This window comes from Bombina bombina, chromosome 4 (assembly GCF_027579735.1).
Source record: "Bombina bombina isolate aBomBom1 chromosome 4, aBomBom1.pri, whole genome shotgun sequence".
NCBI classification, from domain to species: Eukaryota; Metazoa; Chordata; class Amphibia; order Anura; family Bombinatoridae; genus Bombina; species Bombina bombina.
The window spans coordinates 163,023,802-163,051,482 of record NC_069502.1 but is presented as its reverse complement, the minus strand read 5'-3'; the positions used below and the strand labels follow the sequence as shown (position 1 = coordinate 163,051,482).

The 27,681-nt window shown below is 40.2% G+C and overlaps 1 protein-coding gene across 5 annotated transcripts in view; it reads left to right on the top strand.

Moving 5' to 3' along the window:
• Positions 1–27,681, top strand: part of LPIN1 (lipin 1) — a 477,940-nt gene that overhangs the window by 405,060 nt on the left and 45,199 nt on the right. For all 5 annotated transcript variants that reach the window (XM_053709668.1, XM_053709669.1, XM_053709670.1 and 2 more), the window contains 2 exons: positions 2,164–2,257; positions 15,197–15,266. In XM_053709668.1, coding sequence (XP_053565643.1) covers positions 2,164–2,257; positions 15,197–15,266 — 164 coding nt within the window. The remainder of the gene's footprint in view (positions 1–2,163; positions 2,258–15,196; positions 15,267–27,681) is intronic.

Genomic DNA, 27,681 nt, shown 5'->3' with positions numbered 1-27,681 from the left:
CAGTTAAAAACTCGGGGGTTCATCAGGTTTCAGTCGGACAACATCACGACTGTAGCTTACATCAACCATCAAGGAGGGACAAGAAGCTCCCTAGCAATGATGGAAGTATCAAAGATAATTCGCTGGGCAGAGTCTCACTCTTGCCACCTGTCAGCAATCCACATCCCGGGAGTGGAGAACTGGGAGGCGGATTTCTTGAGTCGCCAGACTTTTCATCCGGGGGAGTGGGAACTTCATCCGGAGGTCTTTGCCCAAATACTTCGACGTTGGGGCAAACCAGAGATAGATCTCATGGCGTCTCGCCAGAACGCCAAACTTCCTCGCTACGGGTCCAGATCCAGGGATCCGGGAGCGGTTCTGATAGATGCTTTAACAGCACCTTGGAACTTCGGGATGGCTTATGTGTTTCCACCCTTCCCGCTGCTTCCTCGATTGATTGCCAAAATCAAACAGGAGAGAGCATCAGTGATTCTAATAGCGCCTGCATGGCCACGCAGGACTTGGTATGCAGATCTAGTGGACATGTCATCCTGTCCGCCTTGGTCTCTACCTTTAAGACAGGACCTTCTGATACAGGGTCCATTCAAACATCAAAATCTAACTTCTCTGAAGCTGACTGCTTGGAAATTGAACGCTTGATTTTATCAAAACGTGGTTTTTCTGAGTCGGTTATTGATACCCTGATACAGGCTAGGAAGCCTGTTACCAGAAGGATTTACCATAAGATATGGCGTAAATACCTATACTGGTGCGAATCCAAAGGTTACTCCTGGAGTAAGGTTAGGATTCCTAGGATATTGTCCTTTCTACAAGAAGGTTTAGAAAAGGGTTTATCGGCTAGCTCATTAAAGGGACAGATCTCAGCTCTGTCCATCTTGTTACACAGGCGTCTGTCAGAAAATCCAGACGTCCAGGCCTTTTGTCAGGCTTTAGCTAGGATCAAGCCTGTGTTTAAAACTGTTGCTCCGCCATGGAGTTTAAACTTAGTTCTTAACGTTTTACAGGGTGTTCCGTTTGAACCCCTTCATTCCATTGATATAAAATTGTTATCTTGGAAAGTTCTGTTTTTAATGGCTATTTCCTCGGCTCGAAGAGTCTCTGAGTTATCAGCCTTACATTGTGATTCTCCTTATCTGATTTTTCACTCAGACAAGGTAGTTCTGCGTACTAAACCTGGGTTCTTACCTAAGGTAGTCACTAACAGGAATATCAATCAAGAGATTGTTGTTCCATCCTTGTGTCCAAATCCTTCTTCAAAGAAGGAACGTCTTCTACACAATCTGGATGTAGTTCGTGCCCTCAAGTTCTACTTGCAGGCAACTAAGGATTTTCGACAAACGTCTTCCCTGTTTGTCGTGTACTCTGGTCAGAGGAGAGGTCATAAGGCTTCGGCTACCTCTCTCTCCTTCTGGCTTCGTAGCATAATTCGTTTAGCCTATGAGACTGCTGGACAGCAGCCTCCTGAAAGAATTACAGCTCATTCTACTAGAGCTGTGGCTTCCACTTGGGCCTTTAAGAATGAGGCCTCTGTTGAACAGATTTGCAAGGCTGCAACTTGGTCTTCGCTTCATACTTTTTCCAAATTTTACAAATTTGACGCTTTTGCTTCTTCGGAGGCTATTTTTGGGAGAAAGGTTCTTCAGGCAGTGGTTCCTTCTGTATAATGAGCCTGCCTATCCCTCCCGTCATCCGTGTACTTTTGCTTTGGTATTGGTATCCCAGAAGTAATGATGACCCGTGGACTGATCACACATAACAGAAGAAAACATAATTTATGCTTACCTGATAAATTCCTTTCTTCTGTTGTGTGATCAGTCCACGGCCCGCCCTGTTTTAAGGCAGGTAAATATCTTTTAAATTATACTCCAGTCACCACTTCACCCTTGGTTTCTCCTTTCTCGTTGATTCTTGGTCGAATGACTGGGAGTGACGTAGAGGGGAGGAGCTATGTGCAGCTCTGCTGGGTGAATCCTCTTGCATTTCCTGTTGGGGGGGAGTTATATCCCAGAAGTAATGATGACCCGTGGACTGATCACACAACAGAAGAAAGGAATTTATCAGGTAAGCATAAATTATGTTTTTTCACCAAAGGAAAATAAAGATTTAGATAATTATTTTCAGTTTAATTTTTTCTTTCTTTTTTTTTCTTCTTTCTTTCTGCAGAACAGTTTGCTGAACAGGTGGTAACGTACCAACAGTTTGTGGAAAACCCTGCAATCATTGATGATCCAAATTTTGTTGTAAAAATTGGAAACAAGTATGTTTACTTTTTTTTTTTTCTACATTGATTGTCTTTTTTTAATAATAGCTCTAAAAATGGAAATGTATCTCCATGGGGAGAATTCCATAGTTACAGTGGCAAGAAAAAGTATGTGAACCCTTTAGAAATGACTACATTTATGTATAAATTTGTCTTTCTGGTTTGATGTTCATCTAAGTTACAGTAAACCAACAAACACAATCTAATAACACACACATTTGTGTATTGTTCTTGTGCATATTGACTATATCACTCAAATATTCACAGTATAGATTGGAAAAGTATGTGAAACCCTAGGCTAATAACTTAAACAACAGCTAATTAGACTTGGAAATTGGCAAACCTGGGGCGCGATCCGATAAAGATTGTAGTTTGCGGCGCAAGCGAGGGAACCCCCGCCGCCCGTAGTTTCAGCTCGCAACTCGAGCTATCCTATATACGGCGCCGTCAGATGCTAAAGTGGCGTAAGTTGGATAAACCAGCGATGTCCAGAAATCTGCGTAAGTACAAATTTCTGGAGTCGCCAGTGATTTACGGCACTTTAGAAACTGCCGGCGCCTACAAAACCTGACTAAGTTATGAAATCACCGGTACTGTCTAACACGCCTCCCAAACATAGCCCGACACAGCTAACCCTCTATCCGCTATCCCCCCTCACTCTCCTAATAATAAATGCATTAACCCCTAAACCGCCGCTCCCGGACCCCGCCGCCACATAATAAAGTTATTAACCCCTAAACCGCCGCTCCCGGACCCCGCCGCCACCTACATTAACTACCCCCTAATCTGAGCTCCTACCCCGCTGCCACCTACATTAACTACCCCCTAATGTGAGCCCCTTACACCGCCGCCAGCTACATTAACTACCCCCTAATGTGATCCCCTTACACCGCCGCCACCTATATTAAAATTATTAACCCCTAATCTAATCCCCCTTACACCGCCGCCAGCTATATTAAAATTATTAACCCCTAATCTAATCCCCTACCCCGCCTCCAGATATATTAAAATTATTAACCCCTAATTTAATCCCCCTACCCCGCCGCCAGCTATATTAATTACATTAACCCCTAATTTAATCCCCCTATACCGCCGCCAGCTATATTAAATTAATTAACCCCTAATCTAATCCCCCTATACCGCCGCCAGCTATATTAATTACATTAACCCCTAATTTAATCCCCCTATACCGCCGCAAGCTATATTAAATACATTAACCCCTAATTTAATCCCCCTACACCGCCGCCAGCTATATTAACTATATTAACCCTAATTATATTAGGGTTAATATAGTTAATATAGTTATTATACTATATATATTAACTATATTAACCCTAATTATATTATGGTTAATATAGTTAATATCGTTATTATATTATATATATATATATATATATATATATATATATATATATATATATATATATATATATATATATTAAGTATAATAACCCTATCTAACTCTAACATCCCTAACTAAATTCTTATTAAAATAAATCTAATATTAATATTATTAATTAAAATATTCCTATTTAAATCTAAATACTTACCTATAAAATAAACCCTTAGATAGCTACAATATAATTAATAATTACATTGTAGCTATTTTAGGGTTTATATTTATTTTACAGGTAACTTGGTATTTATTTTAACTAGGTACAATAGCTATTAAATAGTTAATAACTATTTAATAGCTACCTAGTTAAAATAATTACCAATTTACCTGTAAAATAAATCCTAACCTACGTTACAAATACACCTACACTATCAATAAATTAAATAAACTACAAATATCTAAACTAAAATACAATTAAATAAACTAAATTACAAAAACAAACACTAAATTACAAAAAATAAAAAAAGATTACAAGATTTTTAAGCTAATTACACCTATTCTAAGCCCCCTAATAAAATAATAAAGCCCCCCAAAATAAAAAAATTTCCCTACCCTATTCTAAATTTAAAAAGTTAACAGCTCTATTACCTTACCAGCCCTTAAACAGTGTTAATTTCGTTGACTAAAACTAGACTAAAATGAGTATAAAATTAAAGAAATTCTGATGACTAAAATATGACTAAAACTAAAATGGCATTTTAGTCAAAAGACTATGTCTAAAACTAAATCAAAATGACATTTTAGTCAAAAGACTATGACTAAAACTAAATCAAAATGACATTTTAGTCAAAAGACTATGACTAAAACTAAATAAAAATGACATTTTAGTCAAAAGACTATGACTAAAACTAAATAAAAATGACATTTTAGTCAAAAGACTATGACTAAAACTAAATCAAAATTTGCTGACAAAAACATTTTATGCAAGGTGTTATAATCAATCCATATCTAATTACTGTTCTTTTGTAAAATTTACGAAACTTAATTTTATAAAATTTTAAGATAAATAAAGACATGTTATATACCACAACAGTTAAATCTGTTAAATCTGTATTGCATGTTCAAACCTTAATACCATAAACCTTTGCTCCAGGAGTATATAATGAGTTTGGAAGTTCTAGAGCAGTGCTAATATCGTTGCCGAAATCTGCCAAATCTGTGAACAATCAATTGATTCTTCCTATAGAAATAAGCATAACCCACGAGTATGGGTTTAAGTTATGCTGTGCCTGTGCTAGCTGCAGAAACTTTTGTGTTGAGTTACTTGATACTTGTTTTAATTATTAACAGAGAACTGATAAAGTTTTTATATTGGGTAATATGTGCAATACAGCCAATACAGTTTACAGTTTTGTTTTTTTATATTTTAAAGTTGCACTTCTGTTTGTTTATGAAACTTGGTTGTATTTAATTTTAAGTTTAATAAAGAAGTTATATATCACAATGGCTAAATCTGTGTCTGTATTGCATGTTTAAACCTTAATACCATAAATAATAACAGGTGTTATGTTTACTCCTGGAGTATGTAATCAGTTTGCAAATGATAGAGAAATGCTTAAATAATGCATTACGCTTTAACTGAACCCTTTAGATTTTAGTCGACTAAAATCTACTGGAGATTTAGTCGACTAAAATCTACTGGAGATTCAGTCGACTAAAACTAGACTTAAAATAAAACAATTCAGATGACTAAAATACGACTAAAACTAATATGGCATTTTAGTCAAAAGACTAAAACTAAGACTAAATCGAAATTCAATCAGCCAATCAGATTTTTCTACCTTAATTCCGATTGGCTGATAGAATCCTATCAGCCAATCGGAATTAGACGGACGCCATCTTGGATGACGTCATTTAAAGGAACCTCATTCGTCGGGAAGTCGTTGTGCCGGATGGATGTTCCGCGTTGGAGGAGCGAAGAAAGAAGATTGAAGATGCCGCTTGGAAGAAAACTTCGCCCCGATGGAGGACCTCTTCTTTGCCGCTTGATTGAAGACATTGCCGGATGGAAGAATTCTTCTTTGCCGCTTGGATGAAGACATCGCCGGATGGAAGACTTCTTCTCTGCCGCTTGATTGAAGACATCGCCCGGATCGGATGAAGAGTTCTGCCCGGCTGGGTGAAGACAAGGTAGGGAGATCTTCTGGGGCTTAGTGTTATGTTTTTTTAAGGGGGGTTTGGGTGGGTTTAGAGTAGGGGTATGTGGGTGGTGGGTTGTAATGTTGGGGGGTGGTATTGTGTTTTTTTTTTACAGGCAAAAGAGCTGATTTCTTTGGGGCATGCTCCGCAAAAGGCCCTTTTAAGGGCTGGTAAGGTAATAGAGCTGTTAACTTTTTAAATTTAGAATAGGGTAGGGAAATTTTTTTATTTTGGGGGGCTTTATTATTTTATTAGGGGGCTTAGAACAGGTGTAATTAGCTTAAAAATCTTGTAATCTTTTTTTATTTTTTGTAATTTAGTGTTTGTTTGTTTTTGTAATTTAGTTTAGTTTATTTAATTGTATTTTAGTTTAGATATTTGTAGTTTATTTAATTTATTGATAGTGTAGGTGTATTTGTAACTTAGGTTAGGATTTATTTTACAGGTAAATTGGTAATTATTTTAACTAGGTAGCTATTAAATAGTTATTAACTATTTAATAGCTATTGTACCTAGTTAAAATAAATACCAAGTTGCCTGTAAAATAAATATAAACCCTAAAATAGCTACAATGTAATTATTAATTATATTGTAGCTATCTTAGGGTTTATTTTATAGGTAAGTATTTAGATTTAAATAGGAATATTTTAATGAATAATATTAATATTAATTAGATTTATTTTAATAAGAATTTAGTTAGGGATGTTAGAGTTAGATAGGGTTATTATACTTAATATATATATATATATATAATATAATAACGATATTAACTATATTAACCATAATATAATTAGGGTTAATATAGTTAATATATATAATATAATAACTATATTAACCCTAATATAATTAGCGTTAATATAGTTAATATAGCTGGCGGCGGTATAGGGGGATTAGATTAGGGGTTAATTAATTTAATATAGCTGGCGGCGGTATAGGGGGATTAAATTAGGGGTTAATGTAATTAATATAGCTGGCGGCGGTGTAAGGGGATTAAATTAGGGGTTAATACATTTAATATAGCTGGCGGCGGTGTAAGGGGCTCACATTAGGGGGTAGTTTAACATAGCTGGCGGAGGGGTAGGAGCTCACATTAGGGGGTATGTAATGTAGCTGGCGACGGTGTAGGGGGATCACATTAGGGGGTTATACTTTTAATGTAGGTGGCGGCGGGGTCTGAGAGCGGCGGTTTAGGGGTTAATAACTTTATTAGGAATTGCGGCGGGGGATCGCGGTTGACAGGTAGATAGACATTGCGCATGCTTTAGGTGTTAGGTTTTATTTGGCAGGTAGTTTAGGGAGTTACGGGGCTCCAATACACAGCGGAAGGCTTACTACGGCTGCAATTTGTGGCGAGGTGAAAATGGAGTAAGATTTCTCCATTTTCGCCACGTAAGTCCTTACGCTGTATATTGGATACCAAACTGCGCGGGTTTGGTATACCTGCCTATGGCCCAAAAAACTACGGGCGAAGGCAGAAATATACGAGCGTAACTTCTAGGTTACGCCGTATAAAGGATACCAAACCCGCGTAAATTTTGGCGTCGCCGGCTTCTGCGGGCGACGCTGCATATCGGATCGAGGCCCTGGTGTCCAATTAATGAAAAGAGATTGAAGGGTGTGAGTTAGAGCTACTTTGACTTCTAAAAAGAAGTCGAATATTTTGAGTTTGCTATTCACAAAATGCATCTGTTGATGTGAACCATGCCTCACAAAAAAGAGCTCTCAGAAGACCTGCTATCAAGAATTGTTGCACTGCATAAAGCTGGAAAGGGTTAGAAATTTATCTCAAAGAGCTTATATATTCACTGTCCACTGTTAGACAAATTGTCTATAAATGGAGACGATTTAGCACGGTGGCTACTCTCTCTAGAAGTGGCTGTTCATTGAGAATTGTGTGGTTTGCCTTTTGAGTCATATTGGCTGAAGTAATAAACAATCCTAGAGTCACAGCTATAAACTTGAAGATCATTAGAACTGGTTATCATCTCTGTTAATGAGTCTACTACACGGAAACATTGGCAAGACACCATGAAGAAAGATGCTGCTTTTCCAAAAAAACATTGCTGCGCACCTCAAGTTTGCCAAAGACCACCTTGACACTCCATAACGCTACCGGGAAAATGTTTTGTGGACTAATGAAACTAAGGTTGAGTTGTTTGAGAAGAACAGGCAGCACTATGTATAGTGTAAAAAGGGCACTGCATACCAACATGAAAACATCAACAGTTAAGTATGGTGGAGGGAGTATCATAATTTGGGGCTGCTTCGATGCCTGGACCATTTGCCATCATTGAGGGAAAAATAAATTCCCACATCTATCAAGATATCCTACAGGATAAAAACAGGGTGGCTGTACGCCAGCTGAAGCTCATTAGAAGCAGGACAATGATCCTAAACATTGAAGTAAATCCACTACATAATGGCTTAAAAAAAGAAGAAACTCTGCCTTTTGGAGTGGCTCAGTCAGAGCCCAGACCTAAACCCCATAGGGATGCTGTGGAATCACCTCATGAGAGCTGTTCACATCAGACATTTGGCTGAGCTAAAGCAATTCTGTAAAGAAGAGTGGTCTAAAATTCCTCCTGAACATTGTGAAGGTCTAATCCGCAGCTACCGGAAATGCTTGGTTGAGGTTATTGCTGCTAAAGGAGGATCAACTAGCTATTAAATCCCTTACTTTTTCCACAGCACTGTCAATGTTTAATGGGATGTGTTCAATAAAGTCATTAAAAATTATAATTGTTTGTGTGTTACTAGCTTAAGCACAATGTGTTTGTCTATACTTTGTGACTTTGATGAAGATTTGATGACATTTTATGACCAATTCATGCAGACAACCAACTAATTCCAAAGGGTTAACAAATCTTTTTCTCTCAATTAAACACACATTCCTTTTTATTACTTAAACTATTAGTCCTGTATATCTCTCTGACTTTTTGTAATCTGAAAATAAAATTGTATTTTTACTCAGTGGATGAAAAATAAACTAAAATTTCTCCAACATAGGTGTGTCCGGTCCACGGCGTCATCCTTACTTGTGGGATATTCTCTTCCCCAACAGGAAATGGCAAAGAGCCCAGCAAAGCTGGTCACATGATCCCTCCTAGGCTCCGCCTACCCCAGTCATTCTCTTTGCCGTTGTACAGGCAACATCTCCACGGAGATGGCTTAGAGTTTTTTAGTGTTTAACTGTAGTTTTTATTATTCAATCAAGAGTTTGTTATTTTAAAATAGTGCTGGTATGTACTATTTACTCTGAAACAGAAAAGAGATGAAGATTTCTGTTTGTATGAGGAAAATGATTTTAGCAACCGTTACTAAAATCCATGGCTGTTCCACACAGGACTGTTGAGAGGAATTAACTTCAGTTGGGGGAACAGTGAGCAGTCTCTTGCTGCTTGAGGTATGACACATTCTAACAAGACGATGTAATGCTGGAAGCTGTCATTTTCCCTATGGGATCCGGTAAGCCATGTTTATTAAGATTGTAAATAAGGGCTTCACAAGGGCTTATTAAGACTGTAGACTTTTTCTGGGCTAAATCGATTCATTATTAACACATATTTAGCCTTGAGGAATCATTTAATCTGGGTATTTTGATAAGTTTATATCGGCAGGCACTTTTTTAGACACCTTTCTCTTTAGGGGCTTTCACAAATCATAGGCAGAGCCTCATTTTCGCGCCGGTGTTGCGCACTTGTTTTTGAGAGGCATGACATGCAGTCGCATGTGTGAGGAGCTCTGATACATAGAAAAGACTTTCTGAAGGCGTCATTTGGTATCGTATTCCCCTTTGGGCTTGGTTGGGTCTCAGCAAAGCAGACACCAGGGACTGTAAAGGGGTTAAAGTTAAAAACGGCTCCGGTTCCGTTATTTTAAGGGTTAAAGCTTCCAAATTTGGGGTGCAATACTTTTAAGGCTTTAAGACACTGTGGTGAAATTTTGGTGAATTTTGAGCAATTCCTTCATATTTTTTCGCAATTGCAGTAATAAAGTGTGTTCAGTTTAAAATTTAAAGTGACAGTAACGGTTTTATTTTAAAACGTTTTTTGTACTTTGTTATCAAGTTTATGCCTGTTTAACATGTCTGAACTACCAGATAGACTGTGTTCTGAATGTGGGGAAGCCAGAGTTCCTTCTCATTTAAATAAATGTGATTTATGTGACAATGACAATGATGCCCAAGATGATTCCTCAAGTGAGGGGAGTAAGCATGGTACTGCATCATTCCCTCCTTCGTCTACACGAGTCTTGCCCACTCAGGAGGCCCCTAGTACATCTAGCGCGCCAATACTCCTTACTATGCAACAATTAACGGCTGTAATGGATAATTCTGTCAAAAACATTTTAGCCAAAATGCACACTTATCAGCGTAAGCGCGACTGCTCTGTTTTAGATACTGAAGAGCATGACGACGCTGATAATAATGGTTCTGAAGGGCCCCTAACCCAGTCTGATGGGGCCAGGGAGGTTTTGTCTGAGGGAGAAATTACTGATTCAGGGAACATTTCTCAACAAGCTGAACCTGATGTGATTACGTTTAAATTTAAGTTGGAACATCTCCGCATTCTGCTTAAGGAGGTATTATCCACTCTGGATGATTGTGACAAGTTGGTCATCCCAGAGAAACTATGTAAAATGGACAAGTTCCTAGAGGTCCCGGAGCTCCCAGAAGTTTTTCCTATACCCAAGCGGGTGGCGGACATTGTAAATAAAGAATGGGAAAGGCCCGGTATTCCTTTCGTCCCTCCCCCCATATTTAAAAAATTGTTTCCTATGGTCGACCCCAGAAAGGACTTATGGCAGACAGTCCCCAAGGTCGAGGGAGCGGTTTCCACTTTAAACAAACGCACCACTATACCCATAGAAGATAGTTGTGCTTTCAAAGATCCTATGGATAAAAAATTAGAAGGTTTACTTAAAAAGATGTTTGTTCAGCAGGGTTACCTTCTACAACCAATTTCATGCATTGTCCCTGTCACTACAGCCGCGTGTTTCTGGTTCGATGAGCTGGTAAAGGCGGTCGATAGCGATTCTCCTCCTTATGAGGAGATTATGGACAGAATCAATGCTCTCAAATTGGCTAATTCTTTCACCCTAGACGCCACTTTGCAATTGGCTAGGTTAGCGGCTAAGAATTCTGGGTTTGCTATTGTGGCGCGCAGAGCGCTTTGGTTGAAATCTTGGTCAGCTGATGCGTCTTCCAAGAACAAGCTACTTAACATTCCTTTCAAGGGGAAAACGCTGTTTGGCCCTGACTTGAAAGAGATTATCTCTGATATCACTGGGGGTAAGGGCCATGCCCTTCCTCAGGATCGGCCTTTCAAGGCCAAAAATAAACCTAATTTTCGTCCCTTTCGTAGAAACGGACCAGCCCAAAGTGCTACGTCCTCTAAGCAAGAGGGTAATACTTCTCAAGCCAAGCCAGCTTGGAGACCAATGCAAGGCTGGAACAAGGGAAAGCAGGCCAAGAAACCTGCCACTGCTACCAAGACAGCATGAAATGTTGGCCCCCGATCCGGGACCGGATCTGGTGGGGGGCAGACTCTCTCTCTTCGCTCGGGCTTGGGCAAGAGATGTTCTGGATCCTTGGGCGCTAGAAATAGTCTCCCAAGGTTATCTTCTGGAATTCAAGGGGCTTCCCCCAAGGGGGAGGTTCCACAGGTCTCAGTTGTCTTCAGACCACATAAAAAGACAGGCATTCTTACGTTGTGTAGAAGACCTGTTAAAAATGGGAGTGATTCATCCTGTTCCATTAGGAGAACAAGGGATGGGGTTCTACTCCAATCTGTTCATAGTTCCCAAAAAAGAGGGAACGTTCAGACCAATCTTAGATCTCAAGATCTTAAACAAGTTTCTCAAGGTTCCATCGTTCAAAATGGAAACCATTCGAACAATTCTTCCTTCCATCCAGGAAGGTCAATTCATGACCACGGTGGATTTAAAGGATGCGTATCTACATATTCCTATCCACAAGGAACATCATCGGTTCCTAAGGTTCGCATTCCTGGACAAGCATTACCAGTTCGTGGCGCTTCCTTTCGGATTAGCCACTGCTCCAAGGATTTTCACAAAGGTACTAGGGTCCCTTCTAGCTGTGCTAAGACCAAGGGGCATTGCTGTAGTACCTTACTTGGACGACATTCTGATTCAAGCGTCGTCCCTTCCTCAAGCAAAGGCTCACACGGACATTGTCCTGGCCTTTCTCAGATCTCACGGATGGAAAGTGAACGTGGAAAAGAGTTCTCTATCTCCGTCAACAAGGGTTCCCTTCTTGGGGACAATAATAGACTCCTTAGAAATGAGGATTTTTCTGACAGAGGCCAGAAAAACAAAACTTCTAGACTCTTGTCGGATACTTCATTCCGTTCCTCTTCCTTCCATAGCGCAGTGCATGGAAGTGATAGGTTTGATGGTAGCGGCAATGGACATAGTTCCTTTTGCGCGCATTCATCTAAGACCATTACAACTGTGCATGCTCAGTCAGTGGAATGGGGACTATACAAACTTGTCTCCGAGGATACAAGTAAATCAGAGGACCAGAGACTCACTCCGTTGGTGGCTGTCCCTGGACAACCTGTCACAAGGGATGACCTTCCGCAGACCAGAGTGGGTCATTGTCACGACCGACGCCAGTCTGATGGGCTGGGGCGCGGTCTGGGGATCCCTGAAAGCTCAGGGTCTTTGGTCTCGGGAAGAATCTCTTCTACCGATAAATATTCTGGAACTGAGAGCGATATTCAATGCTCTCAAGGCTTGGCCTCAGCTAGCGAGGGCCAAGTTCATACGGTTTCAATCAGACAACATGACAACTGTTGCGTACATCAACCATCAGGGGGGAACAAGGAGTTCCCTGGCGATGGAAGAAGTGACCAAAATCATTCTATGGGCGGAGTCTCACTCCTGCCACCTGTCTGCTATCCACATCCCAGGAGTGGAAAATTGGGAAGCGGATTTTCTGAGTCGTCAGGCATTGCATCCGGGGGAGTGGGAACTCCATCCGGAAATCTTTGCCCAAGTCACTCAACTGTGGGGCATTCCAGACATGGATCTGATGGCCTCTCGTCAGAACTTCAAAGTTCCTTGCTACGGGTCCAGATCCAGGGATCCCAAGGCGGCTCTAGTGGATGCACTAGTAGCACCTTGGACCTTCAAACTAGCTTATGTATTCCCGCCGTTTCCTCTCATCCCCAGGCTGGTAGCCAGGATCAATCAGGAAAGGGCGTCGGTGATCTTGATAGCTCCTGCGTGGCCACGCAGGACTTGGTATGCAGATCTGGTGAATATGTCATCGGCTCCACCATGGAAGCTACCTTTGAGACGAGACCTTCTTGTTCAAGGTCCGTTCGAACATCCGAATCTGGTCTCACTCCAGCTGACTGCTTGGAGATTGAACGCTTGATCTTATCGAAGCGAGGGTTCTCAGATTCTGTTATCGATACTCTTGTTCAGGCCAGAAAGCCTATAACTAGAAAGATTTACCACAAAATTTGGAAAAAATATATCTGTTGGTGTGAATCTAAAGGATTCCCTTGGGACAAGGTTAAGATTCCTAAGATTCTATCCTTCCTTCAAGAAGGATTGGAAAAAGGATTATCTGCAAGTTCCCTGAAGGGACAGATTTCTGCCTTGTCTGTGTTACTTCACAAAAAGCTGGCAGCTGTGCCAGATGTTCAAGCCTTTGTTCAGGCTCTGGTTAGAATCAAGCCTGTTTACAAACCTTTGACTCCTCCTTGGAGTCTCAACTTAGTTCTTTCAGTTCTTCAGGGGGTTCCGTTTGAACCCTTACATTCCGTTGATATTAAGTTATTATCTTGGAAAGTTTTGTTTTTGGTTGCAATTTCTTCTGCTAGAAGAGTTTCAGAACTATCTGCTCTGCAGTGTTCTCCTCCTTATCTGGTGTTCCATGCAGATAAGGTGGTTTTACGTACTAAACCTGGTTTTCTTCCAAAAGTTGTTTCTAACAAAAACATTAACCAGGAGATTATCGTACCTTCTCTGTGTCCGAAACCAGTTTCGAAGAAGGAACGTTTGTTGCACAATTTGGATGTTGTTCGCGCTCTAAAATTCTATTTAGATGCTACAAAGGATTTTAGACAAACATCTTCCTTGTTTGTTGTTTATTCCGGTAAAAGGAGAGGTCAAAAAGCAACTTCTACCTCTCTCTCTTTTTGGATTAAAAGCATCATCAGATTGGTTTACGAGACTGCCGGACGGCAGCCTCCCGAAAGAATCACAGCTCATTCCACTAGGGCTGTGGCTTCCACATGGGCCTTCAAGAACGAGGCTTCTGTTGATCAGATATGTAGGGCAGCGACTTGGTCTTCACTGCACACTTTTACCAAATTTTACAAATTTGATACTTTTGCTTCTTCTGAGGCTATTTTTGGGAGAAAGGTTTTGCAAGCCGTGGTGCCTTCCATCTAGGTGACCTGATTTGCTCCCTCCCATCATCCGTGTCCTAAAGCTTTGGTATTGGTTCCCACAAGTAAGGATGACGCCGTGGACCGGACACACCTATGTTGGAGAAAACAGAATTTATGTTTACCTGATAAATTACTTTCTCCAACGGTGTGTCCGGTCCACGGCCCGCCCTGGTTTTTTAATCAGGTCTGATAATTTATTTTCTTTAACTACAGTCACCACGGTTTCATATGGTTTCTCCTATGCAAATATTCCTCCTTAACGTCGGTCGAATGACTGGGGTAGGCGGAGCCTAGGAGGGATCATGTGACCAGCTTTGCTGGGCTCTTTGCCATTTCCTGTTGGGGAAGAGAATATCCCACAAGTAAGGATGACGCCGTGGACCGGACACACCGTTGGAGAAAGTAATTTATCAGGTAAACATAAATTCTGTTTTCAGCTTTAAAAGACAATACAAATGTTAATTTTACTATGAAATAATTAAAGGAACAGTTAAGTCAAAATTAAACTTTCCTTATTCAGATAGAGATTACAATTTTAAACAATTTTCAAATTCACTTTCATTATCAAAATGTGCAGAATCTTGTTATATGCAAACTTTATGAGGCACCAGTTCCTACTAAGCATGTGCAAGAATTCTCAGTGTATATGTATATATGTATTTTGTGATTGGCTTATGACTGTCACATGATGCAGGGAGAAAGACATTTAAACTAACTTCAAAATGTGTTAGAAACCTGCTGTTCATTTGAAATCTAGTCTAAGTGCTATTATTTTGTCTTTGTGCAGTTATACTGTATTCAATACTCCTTTAATTGAGCTTTCACTAATTAAGAATATAGAGTGATTTTCTGTTTAAACTATGTGTAATAATGATAGATTGCATTGTACTGTTTACCTCAATAATCCTGTATTCAGCATTACTCAATGTTTTAGCACTTAATAAACAATAACAAATACATTTTTTTATTTTAAAGATACTACAACTGGCCAACAGCGGCACCTGTCATCCTGGCCATGCAAGCCTTCCAGAAGCCATTGCCTAAGGTAGGCTGCAGTACGGTTAGCAGATAGTTAGGTTTAGAATAAGTTACTTCTCATATGTTCGTCTCCTGCCACAGCTAGTACCTTGCTGTCTATAGATAATGAAGTTGGAGATTTTCTATAAATTTTATAACTGCAGTTTTACTTTCAAATTTAATGTAACAAACTTTTAAAATGATATAAGAATGCAAGTACACGTTGTAAAAGTAATGGTTTTAATGTAACCCCTTAATGACGGTGACGTACTCTGTAGCAAGACAGAGCTATTGAAAAAGAAACCACCATAGAAAGACCAGCAATGTATAGGGTACATCGCTGGTCATTGGGCCTATGGGTGCTGGTTGCCTTGTGCATGGTGTGCTGTCTTTTACACTGTGTAATGGAACTTTCGGGGCAAAGGGATGACATACAATGGGCTGATGGTCTTGGCAGCCATGCACAAATGAGACAAGAGGCATTCTAAATCACACTGCATAGGGGGAGCAGCTGCAGCACCATAGATTGTTACAGCCCCCATATAAATTACCATAAGCTGGAGACTGTTACTTAAATGGACATGAAACCCAACATTTTATTTCATGATTCAGACAGGAGCTTACAGTTTTAAACAACTTTCCAATTTACTATTATTAAATAATTTGATTCCTTCTCTTAGTATCTTTTCTTTTATACCTAGGTAGGCTTATAAGTAGCAATGCACTACAGAGAGCCAACTGTTGATTGGTGGATGCACAAATATGTCTCTTGTCATTGGCTTACTAAATTTGCTCGGCTGGGTCCCAGTAGTGCTTTGCTGCGGATTTAACAAACTGTAGAGACTGGCAAGTTCTCTGCTATGCCAACTGATGTTATTAGGAGTACTGATAGGTTAAGCAAAAAGGCAGATTTAGCACTCTATGCAATAGAATGTCCCTGTGACACATTAATACCCATAATAGGAAAGTTGCGAATCTTAAGAAAATAGATGTTGTGTAATCAAAAAACACAACACCTGAACAGATTGCCATGTTTAAAGATAAATTCAATTAATAATATTCTCCATAAAAGGTTTAATTAGGCTTAATTAAAAACAAAAGCAAAACGTTGTAGTGCATATTCATGTATCTGTTGCCATGCAGTAAATACTTTCTAGTGCATAAAAAAGACGTTAATTTCTCCAACATTGGTGTGTCCGGTCCACGGCGTCATCCTTACTTGTGGGAATATCTCTTCCCCAACAGGAAATGGCAAAGAGTCCCAGCAAAGCTGGCCATATAGTCCCTCCTAGGCTCCGCCCACCCCAGTCATTCTCTTTGCCGTTGCACAGGCAACATCTCCACGGAGATGGTTAAGAGTATGTGGTGTTTAGTTGTAGTTTTTTATTCTACTATCAAGAGTTTGTTATTTTAAAATAGTGCTGGTATGTACTATTTACTCTGAAACAGAAAGAGATGAAGAATTCTGTTTGTGAGAGGAAGATGATTTTAGCAGACAGTAACTAAAATCCTTTGCTGTTTCCACATAGGACTGTTGAGATGAAGTAACTTCAGTTGGGGGAAACAGTTAGCAGACTTTTCTGCTTAAGGTATGACTAGCCACATTTCTAACAAGACTGTGTAATGCTGGAAGGCTGTCATTTCCCCTCATGGGGACCAGTAAGCCATTTTCTTAGTCTCAAGCAGAATAAAGGGCTTAATATGGGCTATAAAACTGGTTGACACTTTTATGGGCAAAATCGATTGCTTTATTTGGGCATTTTATACATGTTTATGCTGGTATTTCACATTTATAAACTTGGGGAACGTTTTTTAACGTCAGGCACTATGTTAGACACCTTTTCCAGTCAGGAAGGGCCTTCCCAGTTGTAGGCTGAGCCTCATTTTCGCGCCATTACTGCGCAGTTGTTTTTGAGAGCAGGACATGCAGATGCATGTGTGAGGACCTGAAAATAGTTGGAAAAGTTCCTAGAAGGCGTCATTTGGTATCGTATTCCCCTCTGGGTTTGGTAGAGTCGCAGCAGAGGCTGTAGCTGGGACTGTAGAGGGGTTAAAACTGTAACCGGCTCCGGTTTCGTTATTTTAAGGGTTAAAGCTCTGAAAATTGGTGTGCAATACTTTTAATGCTTTAAGACACTGTGGTGAAAATTTGGTAAATTTTGAACAATTCCTTCATATTTTTTTCACATATTCAGTAATAAAGTGTGCTCTGTTTAAAATTTAAAGAGACAGTAACGGTTTTGATTTAAAACGGTTTTTGTGTTTTGCTGACAAGTTTAAGCATGTTTAACATGTCTGTGCCTTCAGATAAGCTATGTTCTATATGCATGAAAGTCAATGTGTCTCCCCCTTCTAAATTATGTGATAATTGTGCTAAGGCGTCCAAACAAAGTAAGGACAGTACTGTCACAGATAATGAAGTTGCCCAAGATGATTCATCAGATGAAGGGAGTAGACATGGTTCTACATCATCTCCTTCTGTGTCTACACCAGTTTTGCCCACGCAGGAGGCACCTAGTACTTCTAGTGCGCCAATGCTTATTACCATGCAACAATTGACGGCTGTAATGGATAACTCCATAGCAAATATTTTATCCAAAATGCCTGCATATCAGAGAAAGCGCGATTGCTCTGTTTTAAACACTGAAGAGCAGGAAGGCGCTGATGATAATTTTTCTGTCATACCCTCACACCAATCTGAAGGGGCCATGAGGGAGGTTTTGTCAGACGGGGAAATTTCAGATTCAGGAAAAATTTCCCAACAGGCTGAACCTGATGTTGTGACATTTAAATTTAAATTAGAACATCTCCGCGCACTGCTTAAGGAGGTATTATCTACTCTGGATGATTGTGACAACCTGGTCATTCCAGAAAAATTATGCAAGATGGACAAGTTCCTAGAGGTTCCGGTGCACCCCGATGCTTTTCCTATACCCAAGCGGGTGGCGGACATAGTGAATAAGGAATGGGAGAAGCCCGGCATACCTTTTGTTCCCCCTGATATATTTAAGAAATTATTTCCTATGGTCGACCCCAGAAAGGACTTATGGCAGACAGTCCCTAAGGTCGAGGGGGCAGTTTCTACTCTAAACAAGCGCACTACTATTCCTATCGAGGATAATTGTGCTTTCAAAGATCCTATGGATAAAAAATTGGAGGGTTTGCTTAAAAAGATTTTTATACAGCAAGGTTACCTTCTTCAACCCATTTCGTGCATTGTTCCTGTCACTACAGCAGCGTGGTTCTGGTTCGAGGAACTAGAAAAGTCGCTCAGTAGAGAGACTCCATATGAGGAGGTTATGGACAGAGTTCACGCACTTAAGTTGGCTAACTCTTTTATTTTAGATGCCGCTTTGCAAATAGCTAGATTAGCGGCGAAAAATTCAGGGTTTGCAATTGTGGCGCGCAGAGCGCTTTGGCTAAAGTCTTGGTCAGCGGATGTATCATCCAAGACAAAATTGCTTAATATCCCCTTCAAGGGTAAAACTCTCTTCGGGCCAGAATGGAAAGAGATTATCTCAGACATCACTGGGGGAAAGGGCCACGCCCTCCCACAAGATAGGCCTTTCAAAGCCTTTTCAAGATAGGCCTTTTCAAGAACAGACCGGGCTCTAATTCTGCATCCTCTAAACAAGAGGGTAATACCTCACAGACCAAACCAGCCTGGAAACCGATGCAAGGCTGGAACAAGGGTAAGCAGGCCAAGAAGCCTGCCGCTGCTAACAAAACAGCATGAAGGAGTGGCCCCCGATCCGGGACCGGATCTAGTGGGGGGGGCAGACTCTCTGTCTTTGCTCAGGCTTGGGCAAGAGATGTTCAGGATCCCTGGACGCTAGAAATAGTTTCTCAGGGTTATCTTCTGGAATTCAAGGAACTACCCCCAAGGGGAAGGTTCCACATGTCTCACTTATCCTCAAACCAAATAAAGAGACAGGCATTCTTACATTGTGTAGAAGACCTGTTAAAGATGGGAGTGATACACCCAGTTCCAACGACGGAACAAGGAATGTGATTTTACTCAAATCTGTTTGTGGTTCCCAAAAAAGAGGGAACTTTCAGACCAATCCTGGATTTAAAGATCCTAAACAAATTTCTCAGAGTAAAGGGGCATTGCAGTAGTACCGTACTTGGACTACATTCTAGTACAAGCGTCGTCTCTTTCAAGGCAAAGGCTCACTCAGACATCGTTCTGGCCTTTCTCAGATCTCACGGATGGAAGGTGATGGAAGGGGAACAATAATAGATTCCTTAGAAATGAGGATTTTCTTGACAGATGTCAGAAAGTCAAAACTTCTAAACGCTTGTCAAGTTCTTCATTCTATTCCTCGTCCTTCTGTAGCTCAGTGCATGGAAGTAGTAGGATTGATGGTTGCAGCAATGGACATAGTTCCTTTTGCCCGAATTCATCTAAGACCATTACAACTGTGCATGCTGAAACAGTGGAATGGGGATTATACAGACTTGTCTCCAGTGATTCAAGTAGATCAGAAGACCAGAGACTCACTCCGTTGGTGGCTAACCCAGGATCACCTATCCCAGGGAATGAGCTTCCGCAGTCCAGAGTGGGTCATCGTCACGACCGATGCCAGTCTAGTGGGCTGGGGCGCGGTCTGGGAATCCCTAAAATCTCAGGGACTGTGGTCTTGGGAAGAGTCTCTTCTCCCGATAAACATTCTGGAACTCAGAGCAATATTCAATGCTCTCCAGGCTTGCCCTCAGCTAGCAAAGGTCAGATTCATAAGATTCCAATCAGACAACATGACGACTGTTGCGTATCTCAATCATCAGGGGGGAACAAGGAGTTCCCTGGCGATGAAAGAAGTGACCAAAATAATACAATGGGCGGAGAATCACTCCTGCCACCTATCTGCGATCCACATTCCAGGTGTGGAAAACTGGGAAGCGGATTATTTGAGTCGTCAGACTTTCCATCCGGGGGAGTGGGAACTCCACCCGGAGATCTTTGCCCAGTTGACGCAACTATGGGGCATTCCAGATATGGATCTGATGGCGTCCCGTCAGAACTTCAAGGTTCCTTGCTACGGGTCCAGATCCAGGGATCCCAAGGCGACTCTAGTGGATGCACTAGTAGCGCCTTGGACCTTCAACCTAGCTTATGTGTTTCCACCGTTTCCTCTCATTCCCAGGCTGGTAGCCAGGATCAAACAGGAGAGGGCCTCGGTGATCTTGATAGCTCCTGCGTGGCCACGCAGGACTTGGTATGTAGACCTGGTGAATATGTCATCGGTTCCACAATGGAAGCTACCTTTGAACAGGACCTTCTTGTTCAGGGTCCATTCGAACATCCAAATCTGGTCTCCCTCCAGCTGACGGCTTGGAGATTGAACGCTTGATTCTATAAAAGCGTGGGTTTTCAGATTCAGTGATAGATACTCTGGTTCAAGCCAGAAAACCGGTAACTAGAAAGATTTACCATAAAATATGGAAAAGATATATCTGCTGGTGTGAATCCAAGGGATTCCCATGGAATAAGGTAAAGATTCCTAGGATTCTTTCCTTTCTACAAGAAGGTTTGGATAAAGGATTATCTGCAAGTTCTCTAAAGGGACAGATTTCTGCTTTATCTGTCCTACTGCACAAACGACTGGCAGTTGTGCCAGATGTTCAAGCATTTGTTCAGGCTTTGGTTCGGATCAAGCCTGTTTACAGACCTTTGACTCCTCCCTGGAGTTTAAATCTAGTTCTTTCAGTTCTTCAAGGGGTTCCGTTTGAACCTTTACATTCCGTAGATATTAAGTTGTTATCTTGGAAAGTTTTGTTTTTGGTTGCTATTTCTTCTGCTAGAAGAGTTTCTGAGTTATCTGCTCTACAATGTACTCCACCCAATCTGGTGTTCCATTCAGATAAGGTTGTTTTGCGTACTAAGCCTGGTTTTCTACCAAAGGTTGTTTCCAATAAAAATATTAATCAGGAGATAGTTGTACCTTCTTTGTGTCCGAATCCAGTTTCAAAGAAGGAACGTTCGCTACACAATCTAGATGTAGTCCGTGCTCTAAAATTCTACTTAGAAGCTACGAAAGACTTCAGACAAACTTCTTCTCTGTTTGTCGTCTATTCTGGAAAAAGGAGAGGTGAAAAAGCAACTTCTACCTCTCTTTCTTTTTGGCTTAAAAGCATCATCCGATTGGCTTATGAGACTGCTGGACGGCAGCCTCCTGACAGAATCACAGCTCACTTCACTAGGGCTGTAGCTTCCACATGGGCTTTCAAGAACGAGGCTTCTGTTGATCAGATATGTAAGGCAGCGACTTGGTCTTCACTGCACACTTTTGCCAAATTTTACAAATTTGATACTTTTGCTTCTTCGGAGGCTATTTTTGGGAGAAAGGTTTTGCAAGCCGTGGTGCCTTCCGTTTAGGTGACCTGATTTGCTCCCTCCCTTCATCCGTGCCCTAAAGCTTTGGTATTGGTTCCCACAAGTAAGGATGACGCCGTGGACCGGACACACCAATGTTGGAGAAAACAGAATTTATGCTTACCTGATAAATTACTTTCTCCAACGGTGTGTCCGGTCCACGGCCCGCCCTGGTTTTTTAATCAGGTCTGATGAATTATTTTCTCTAACTACAGTCACCACGTCACCATATGGTTTCTCCTATTTTTTCCTCCTGTCCGTCGGTCGAATGACTGGGGTGGGCGGAGCCTAGGAGGGACTATATGGCCAGCTTTGCTGGGACTCTTTGCCATTTCCTGTTGGGGAAGAGATATTCCCACAAGTAAGGATGACGCCGTGGACCAGACACACCGTTGGAGAAAGTAATCTATCAGGTAAGCATAAATTCTGTTATCCCTTTAAGCAAAATAAAAATGCTGTCTAATGTAATTGCCATGACTTGAGTAAGCATGTGTTTGGGATATATATAATATGTGTAACTACTGTAGCTAAGTTATAACAGGAAAATTATATTAAAAAAAACTTTAATCAAACTCTTATGACAAGATTCCATTTCAATTGCAGAGTTTTTTTATTTGGCTTTAGGGAAAACTCCAAAGTGTTAACACTAAGGGCTAAACAAGAGCATTTATAATATTCAGAACAAATGATTTGATGCCGGAAAGGGATGCTTTTTTGCTGTGTTATATATTTAGTTGCTATAGGCTACCTATTATTCATATATATACTGTATATACACATAATTGAGTGTTCCTATTGTCTGATCCTTTTTCATAAGAACAGATTGGTCGCACAGCAACATTTTCCATTAGAACATGTTATGTTTATTCCAGGAATAATAACACATGAATCATGTAATTGCCCTATTATTGCTGGTTCTGTTCTTTGAGGTTGATAGAAACAAAATGATTTGAGTGAGATGTCTCATTCTGTCCCCACACAGCAAGGAATTTAAAAGTGATTATTTATTATAGAGAACACATTGTTTCATTTAGTTTTTTGCAGAAAATATTATTTTCTTATCTTGAGCAGACAGGTTTTTCTTTCAGACGGCCTTAGTACTTGTGTGCACTTACCTTGCATAGACTGCAGTTTATTGTTATTTGACATTATTTGTTAAGTAAACCTTATTATAAGAATGTATTCGTAATATTGTTTCAAAGAAAATAATATATTGATGTAAACATCTAAAAAAATAATTTGTGATCCTTGATTAGGTTAAAATAAAGCAAGTAGAATACAGTTATTTATTATTATTTTTATTTAAGCTCATAATGCACATGAAATATGAATATCCAGATGTTTTTTTTTTTGCGTAGCCATGCAAATTCTGGGGCTGGTGCTTTACACATTGTGCTATACACATTAACACAAATAGTTATAGTTAAAGTTATCACTGGTTTAAACAGATAAAGTGTGTATATATATATATATATATATATATATATATATATATATATATATATATATATATATATATATATATATATATATATATAAAACACATAGAAACACCCAGCACTCACCAGCTAGCTCACAGCTAAGATAAAATCACAACTGGAAAGGTTATTTACCGCATCTGGCCAAATGGGAAAGCTCAGGCACCACGTCAAGGTCCTTTCCTTAGCCTGAGTCCCTAACACAGCCACACCATCATGCGAGCTCACAAAGCTAAACAAACTGAGAACAAAGAAGGGGTGCACAAGTGGCTGTAATCACCCATAGAAAATACAAAACATGGAAGGGAACTGCACTCCAAGACCGGATCAGGTACACATCCTGTGACTCAGTACCATCCAGCCCTGGGTGCTAAATAGCACTCCAAAAAAGCTGTGATGTCACCAGAGCCACAGGCAGTTAACCCCAGTCCGGAATGGGTGCAAGAACCAAGGGAGATTACAAATAAAAAGTAATTCAACACATAGAAACACCCAGCACTCACCAGCTAGCTCACAGCTAAGATAAAATCACAACTGGAAAGGTTAGTCACCGCATCTGGCCAAATGGGAAAGCTCAGGCACCACGTCAAGGTCCTTTCCTTTCCATTTGGCCAGATGCCACCTGTGCACCCCTTCTTTGTTCTCAGTTTGTTTAGCTTTGTGAGCTCGCATGATGGTGTGTCTGTGTTAGGGACTCAGGCTAAGGAAAGGACCTTGACGTGGTGCCTGAGCTTTCCCATTTGGCCAGATGCGGTGACTAACCTTTCCAGTTGTGATTTTATCTTAGCTGTGAGCTAGCTGGTGAGTGCTGGGTGTTTCTATGTGTTGTATTACTTTTTATTTGTAATCTCCCTTGGTTCTTGCACCCATTCCGGACTGGGGTTAACTGCCTGTGGCTCTGGTGACATCACAGCTTTTTTGGAGTGCTATTTAGCACCCAGGGCTGGATGGTACACAGGATGTGTACCTGATCCGGTCTTGGAGTGCAGTTCCCTTCCATGTTTTATATATAACAATAGAGTAGAGATACAGCACTGTATAGCCAATTTCAGTCCAGTTTGAAATATAGTGCACGGGAGTGTACTAGGGTTCTGCAATCCCCAGAGCATAAATAGAGCAATAGAATACTCCCAGCACTGTTTCTTTAGGAAAACATCCTTTATTGAAGTATCAAAAAAATAAAACAGCTAAGTTTCGGGCCTACATAGCCCTCATTCACTGTAAGAAACAGTTCTGGGAGTATTCTATTGCTATACAGGTAGCCCTCAGTTTACGCCGGGGTTAGGTTCTAGAAGGAATGGTTGTAAATCGAAACCGTTGTAAATTGAAACCAAGTTTATAATGTAAGTCAATGGGAAGTGAGGGAGATAGGTTCCAGGCCCCTCTCAAAATTGTCATAAGTAACATCTAATACATTATTTTTAAAGCTTTGAAGTGAAGACTTTAAATGCTAAACAGCATTATAAACCTTATAAAATAATCACACAACACAGAATATATAATTAAACTAAGTTAAATGAACAAAAACATTTGCTAAACAGCATTATAAACCTAATAAAATAATCACACAACACAGACTTCTCTTGCATTTTTCTGCAAACAGTTATTCCTATGCATTCCAATCTGAACTGATTTATAGACGGGAAGATCTTGTTCCTTTGAAATCTGCTCGATAGCTCAGGTCTAGTTAAACTGATTAATTTCAGCTTGCCTGGCTTTGCTGCAACACAAGCAGACAGCTACACCTACTGGCTATGTTAATAAATGCACTGCTTCTCAATGCTTTTCAATAGCAGTCACATGACTGGAAAAAAAGGTTGTTATATTAACGGTGTAAATTGAACCGTTGTAAAACGAGGGCCACCTGTATATATATATATATATATATATATATATATATATTCAAGAAAAGGTACCAGCGCTAAGTTGTTCCACAAACAGATAGGTCAATGTATAGGTAAAGGTAGTGAAACATAGAGTAAAATGTTTTTAAATTACAACACCAGTTTAAGAGATTTATATAGGTCTGGGATGTGTATGTTCCCTGTGAAATCTTAATAAACTCTTAATAAACTTATATGGTGTGGGTATTGAGCTGCATGAATGTATACGATTCAGTGTACCCCTGACACTGATGAAAAATTATGTACAAGAGAAATGTCGAAAGATATTCAGCGCTACAAATACTAAGAATATGTAAATATATATAAGGTTCTATCGAATGAAATGAAATGTCTCTCGGTTGAAGTAGACAAATGTCCTTTGTCTCACAAAAAAAGTTCAGGTGATGAATAAGAACAGGTAAGGTGAATATTATACGTTTATTGATTCCATCCAAAATAAAACCACAGGGTGACAAAAAATTCAGCAATAGGAGTATAGAAGTATTCGTCAATTAGCATATCCAAAATCCAAACACCACTAGCTGACTCCTGCACCTACACACATCAGTCAGTAAAACAAGAACTGCTGGAGTCCTGTACAGCAGACATGTTTCGTGCTTCCACAGCACTTGTTCACTGCTAACAGGACCCAGCCTCACTTCCACCTTAAGTAGTGCTCTCTTAAAGGTATACACTACTATACTCTTGTATCACTTGTTACTTTAAATTATACAGATGATATATAAGGTGTTAATACTTCATTGCTAGACCTAATACATCATGGTCTTCAATTATAAAACATGAAGTTTTTCAAATAAGTTTCTAAACACCTATATCTGATGTTTTAAGCACTGCACTCCAAGTTTAATTACTTAATTTTATAAATACTTTCATACACAAATTGGTATATGATCTGTGAGTGTAGTGGATAAAAGCGATAATGCTATATTAATAAAAAAATAAATAAAATATTGCATAGGAAACAAGAAATGGTTAAAAAAAATCTAAGTAAAAACGATTATAAAGGTGAAAATAAAAATAAAAAAATTCCTGTATATCAAGCAGATGTAGCAATATAAACAAGAACAAATGAATGAAAATATGGAAAATAAGCCCTGTATATCAAAGTGTATTTTGTAAACAAACAGATTGTTTAGATGAAATCTAGGTCCAGGCAGCTATCTGTGGGTGGATCATGGGCCAAGATCCAAGGATCAGTAATCTGCAGAAGGAAACAGAAGCACCACATAGCCCAGTATTGTTTGTACTTGTGTGAGAAATGTACAAGAAATGTTACACTCACATTAGGATAAGCAAATAGTGCAGGCTGGAATCAAACAGTCATCAAGCAGACTGGCCTCCGGTACAGCTCCTACAGCAGTGGAATGTATCTGGATACTGTGTCCCAAAATGATTCTTGCACCATGTGAAACGGTGAAGGTAATAAATGGTATACTGCTTATTATTTTTTAGAAAGATTTTGTTTTACATCCTGTAACTATATGAGATGTTATTTCTACTATGTACTATTGAAGAGTTGTAGTGTTTTAACAACTGTCATAATATATGTACACATTGTTTACTGTGGTTGGCTTGACACCTTTGATTTGTTGACACCCACTCACGGGTGCTGTGTATAGCATTGATTGTTTGTTTGGTATATATAGCAAGTGATTTGTATTCATTTTATTAAGCCTGATGAAACAGCCACCGGTTGGCTGAGAAACGCGTTGCTGATTTTATTTGATTTATTAAAGTAAGTTCATTTTAACTTACCACTTGCTGTCAGTATACCATTTATTACCTTCACCATTTCACATGGTGCAAGAATCATTTTGGGACACAGTATCCAGATACATTCCACTGCTGTCGGAGCTGTACCGGAGGCCAGTCTGCCGGATGACTGTTTGATTCCAGCCTGCACTATTTGCACAAAGAGGGGTGCTTATCCTAATGTGAGTGTAAAATTTCTTGTACATTTCTCACACAAGTATAAACAATACTGGGCTTTGTGGCACTTCTGTTTCCTTTCTTCTGCTTATCACTGGTTTAATGTGCAGAACATATGTGCATATGTCTTTTGCACCCTGATTTAAACATAGGGAGACCTGTCAGTGACTTGTTACATGCTACTATAGTTGTATTTAGCAATTTAATGCTCTTTATGTGAGAGTGCAGGGTTGAGTATTTGAGTATTTCTTGTTTGTATGTAATGCTCGGTAATAAAACAAGATGTCACATGCAGGAAAAAGCAAACCAGGTAGACAATGGGCTCCATGTATGAAGCAGCGAGAGTTGCTCCGGACCTCTTGTGGGGCTGTTTCGCATATGCAAGCCTGCTTTCCGCAATATAAGAAGCAGCGGTCATTAGACCTCTGCTTCTTACACCCTACGCCACCTATGAGGTGGCGAGGGAAAATCACTGAGAGCTCGCTCGCTCTCAGTGATTGACAGCCCCTTCAGTCGTGCGACTGAAGGGGCGGGCATTGCACACTGCGAGGAGTGTGCAATGATACATACGGGCTAGCAGACGAACAGATCCGCTGCCCGTATGTAGCGAAGGCGGGCGGACAGCTTCGCAAGCTATCCGCCCGCCTCTTAGTATATGAAGCCCAATGTTCTACGTTTATGAAAGTGAGAATAGATCAGTGCCTACAAAATTTGCACCAAATTAGATACTTGATTTAGGGCTCCTGTTTACATAAT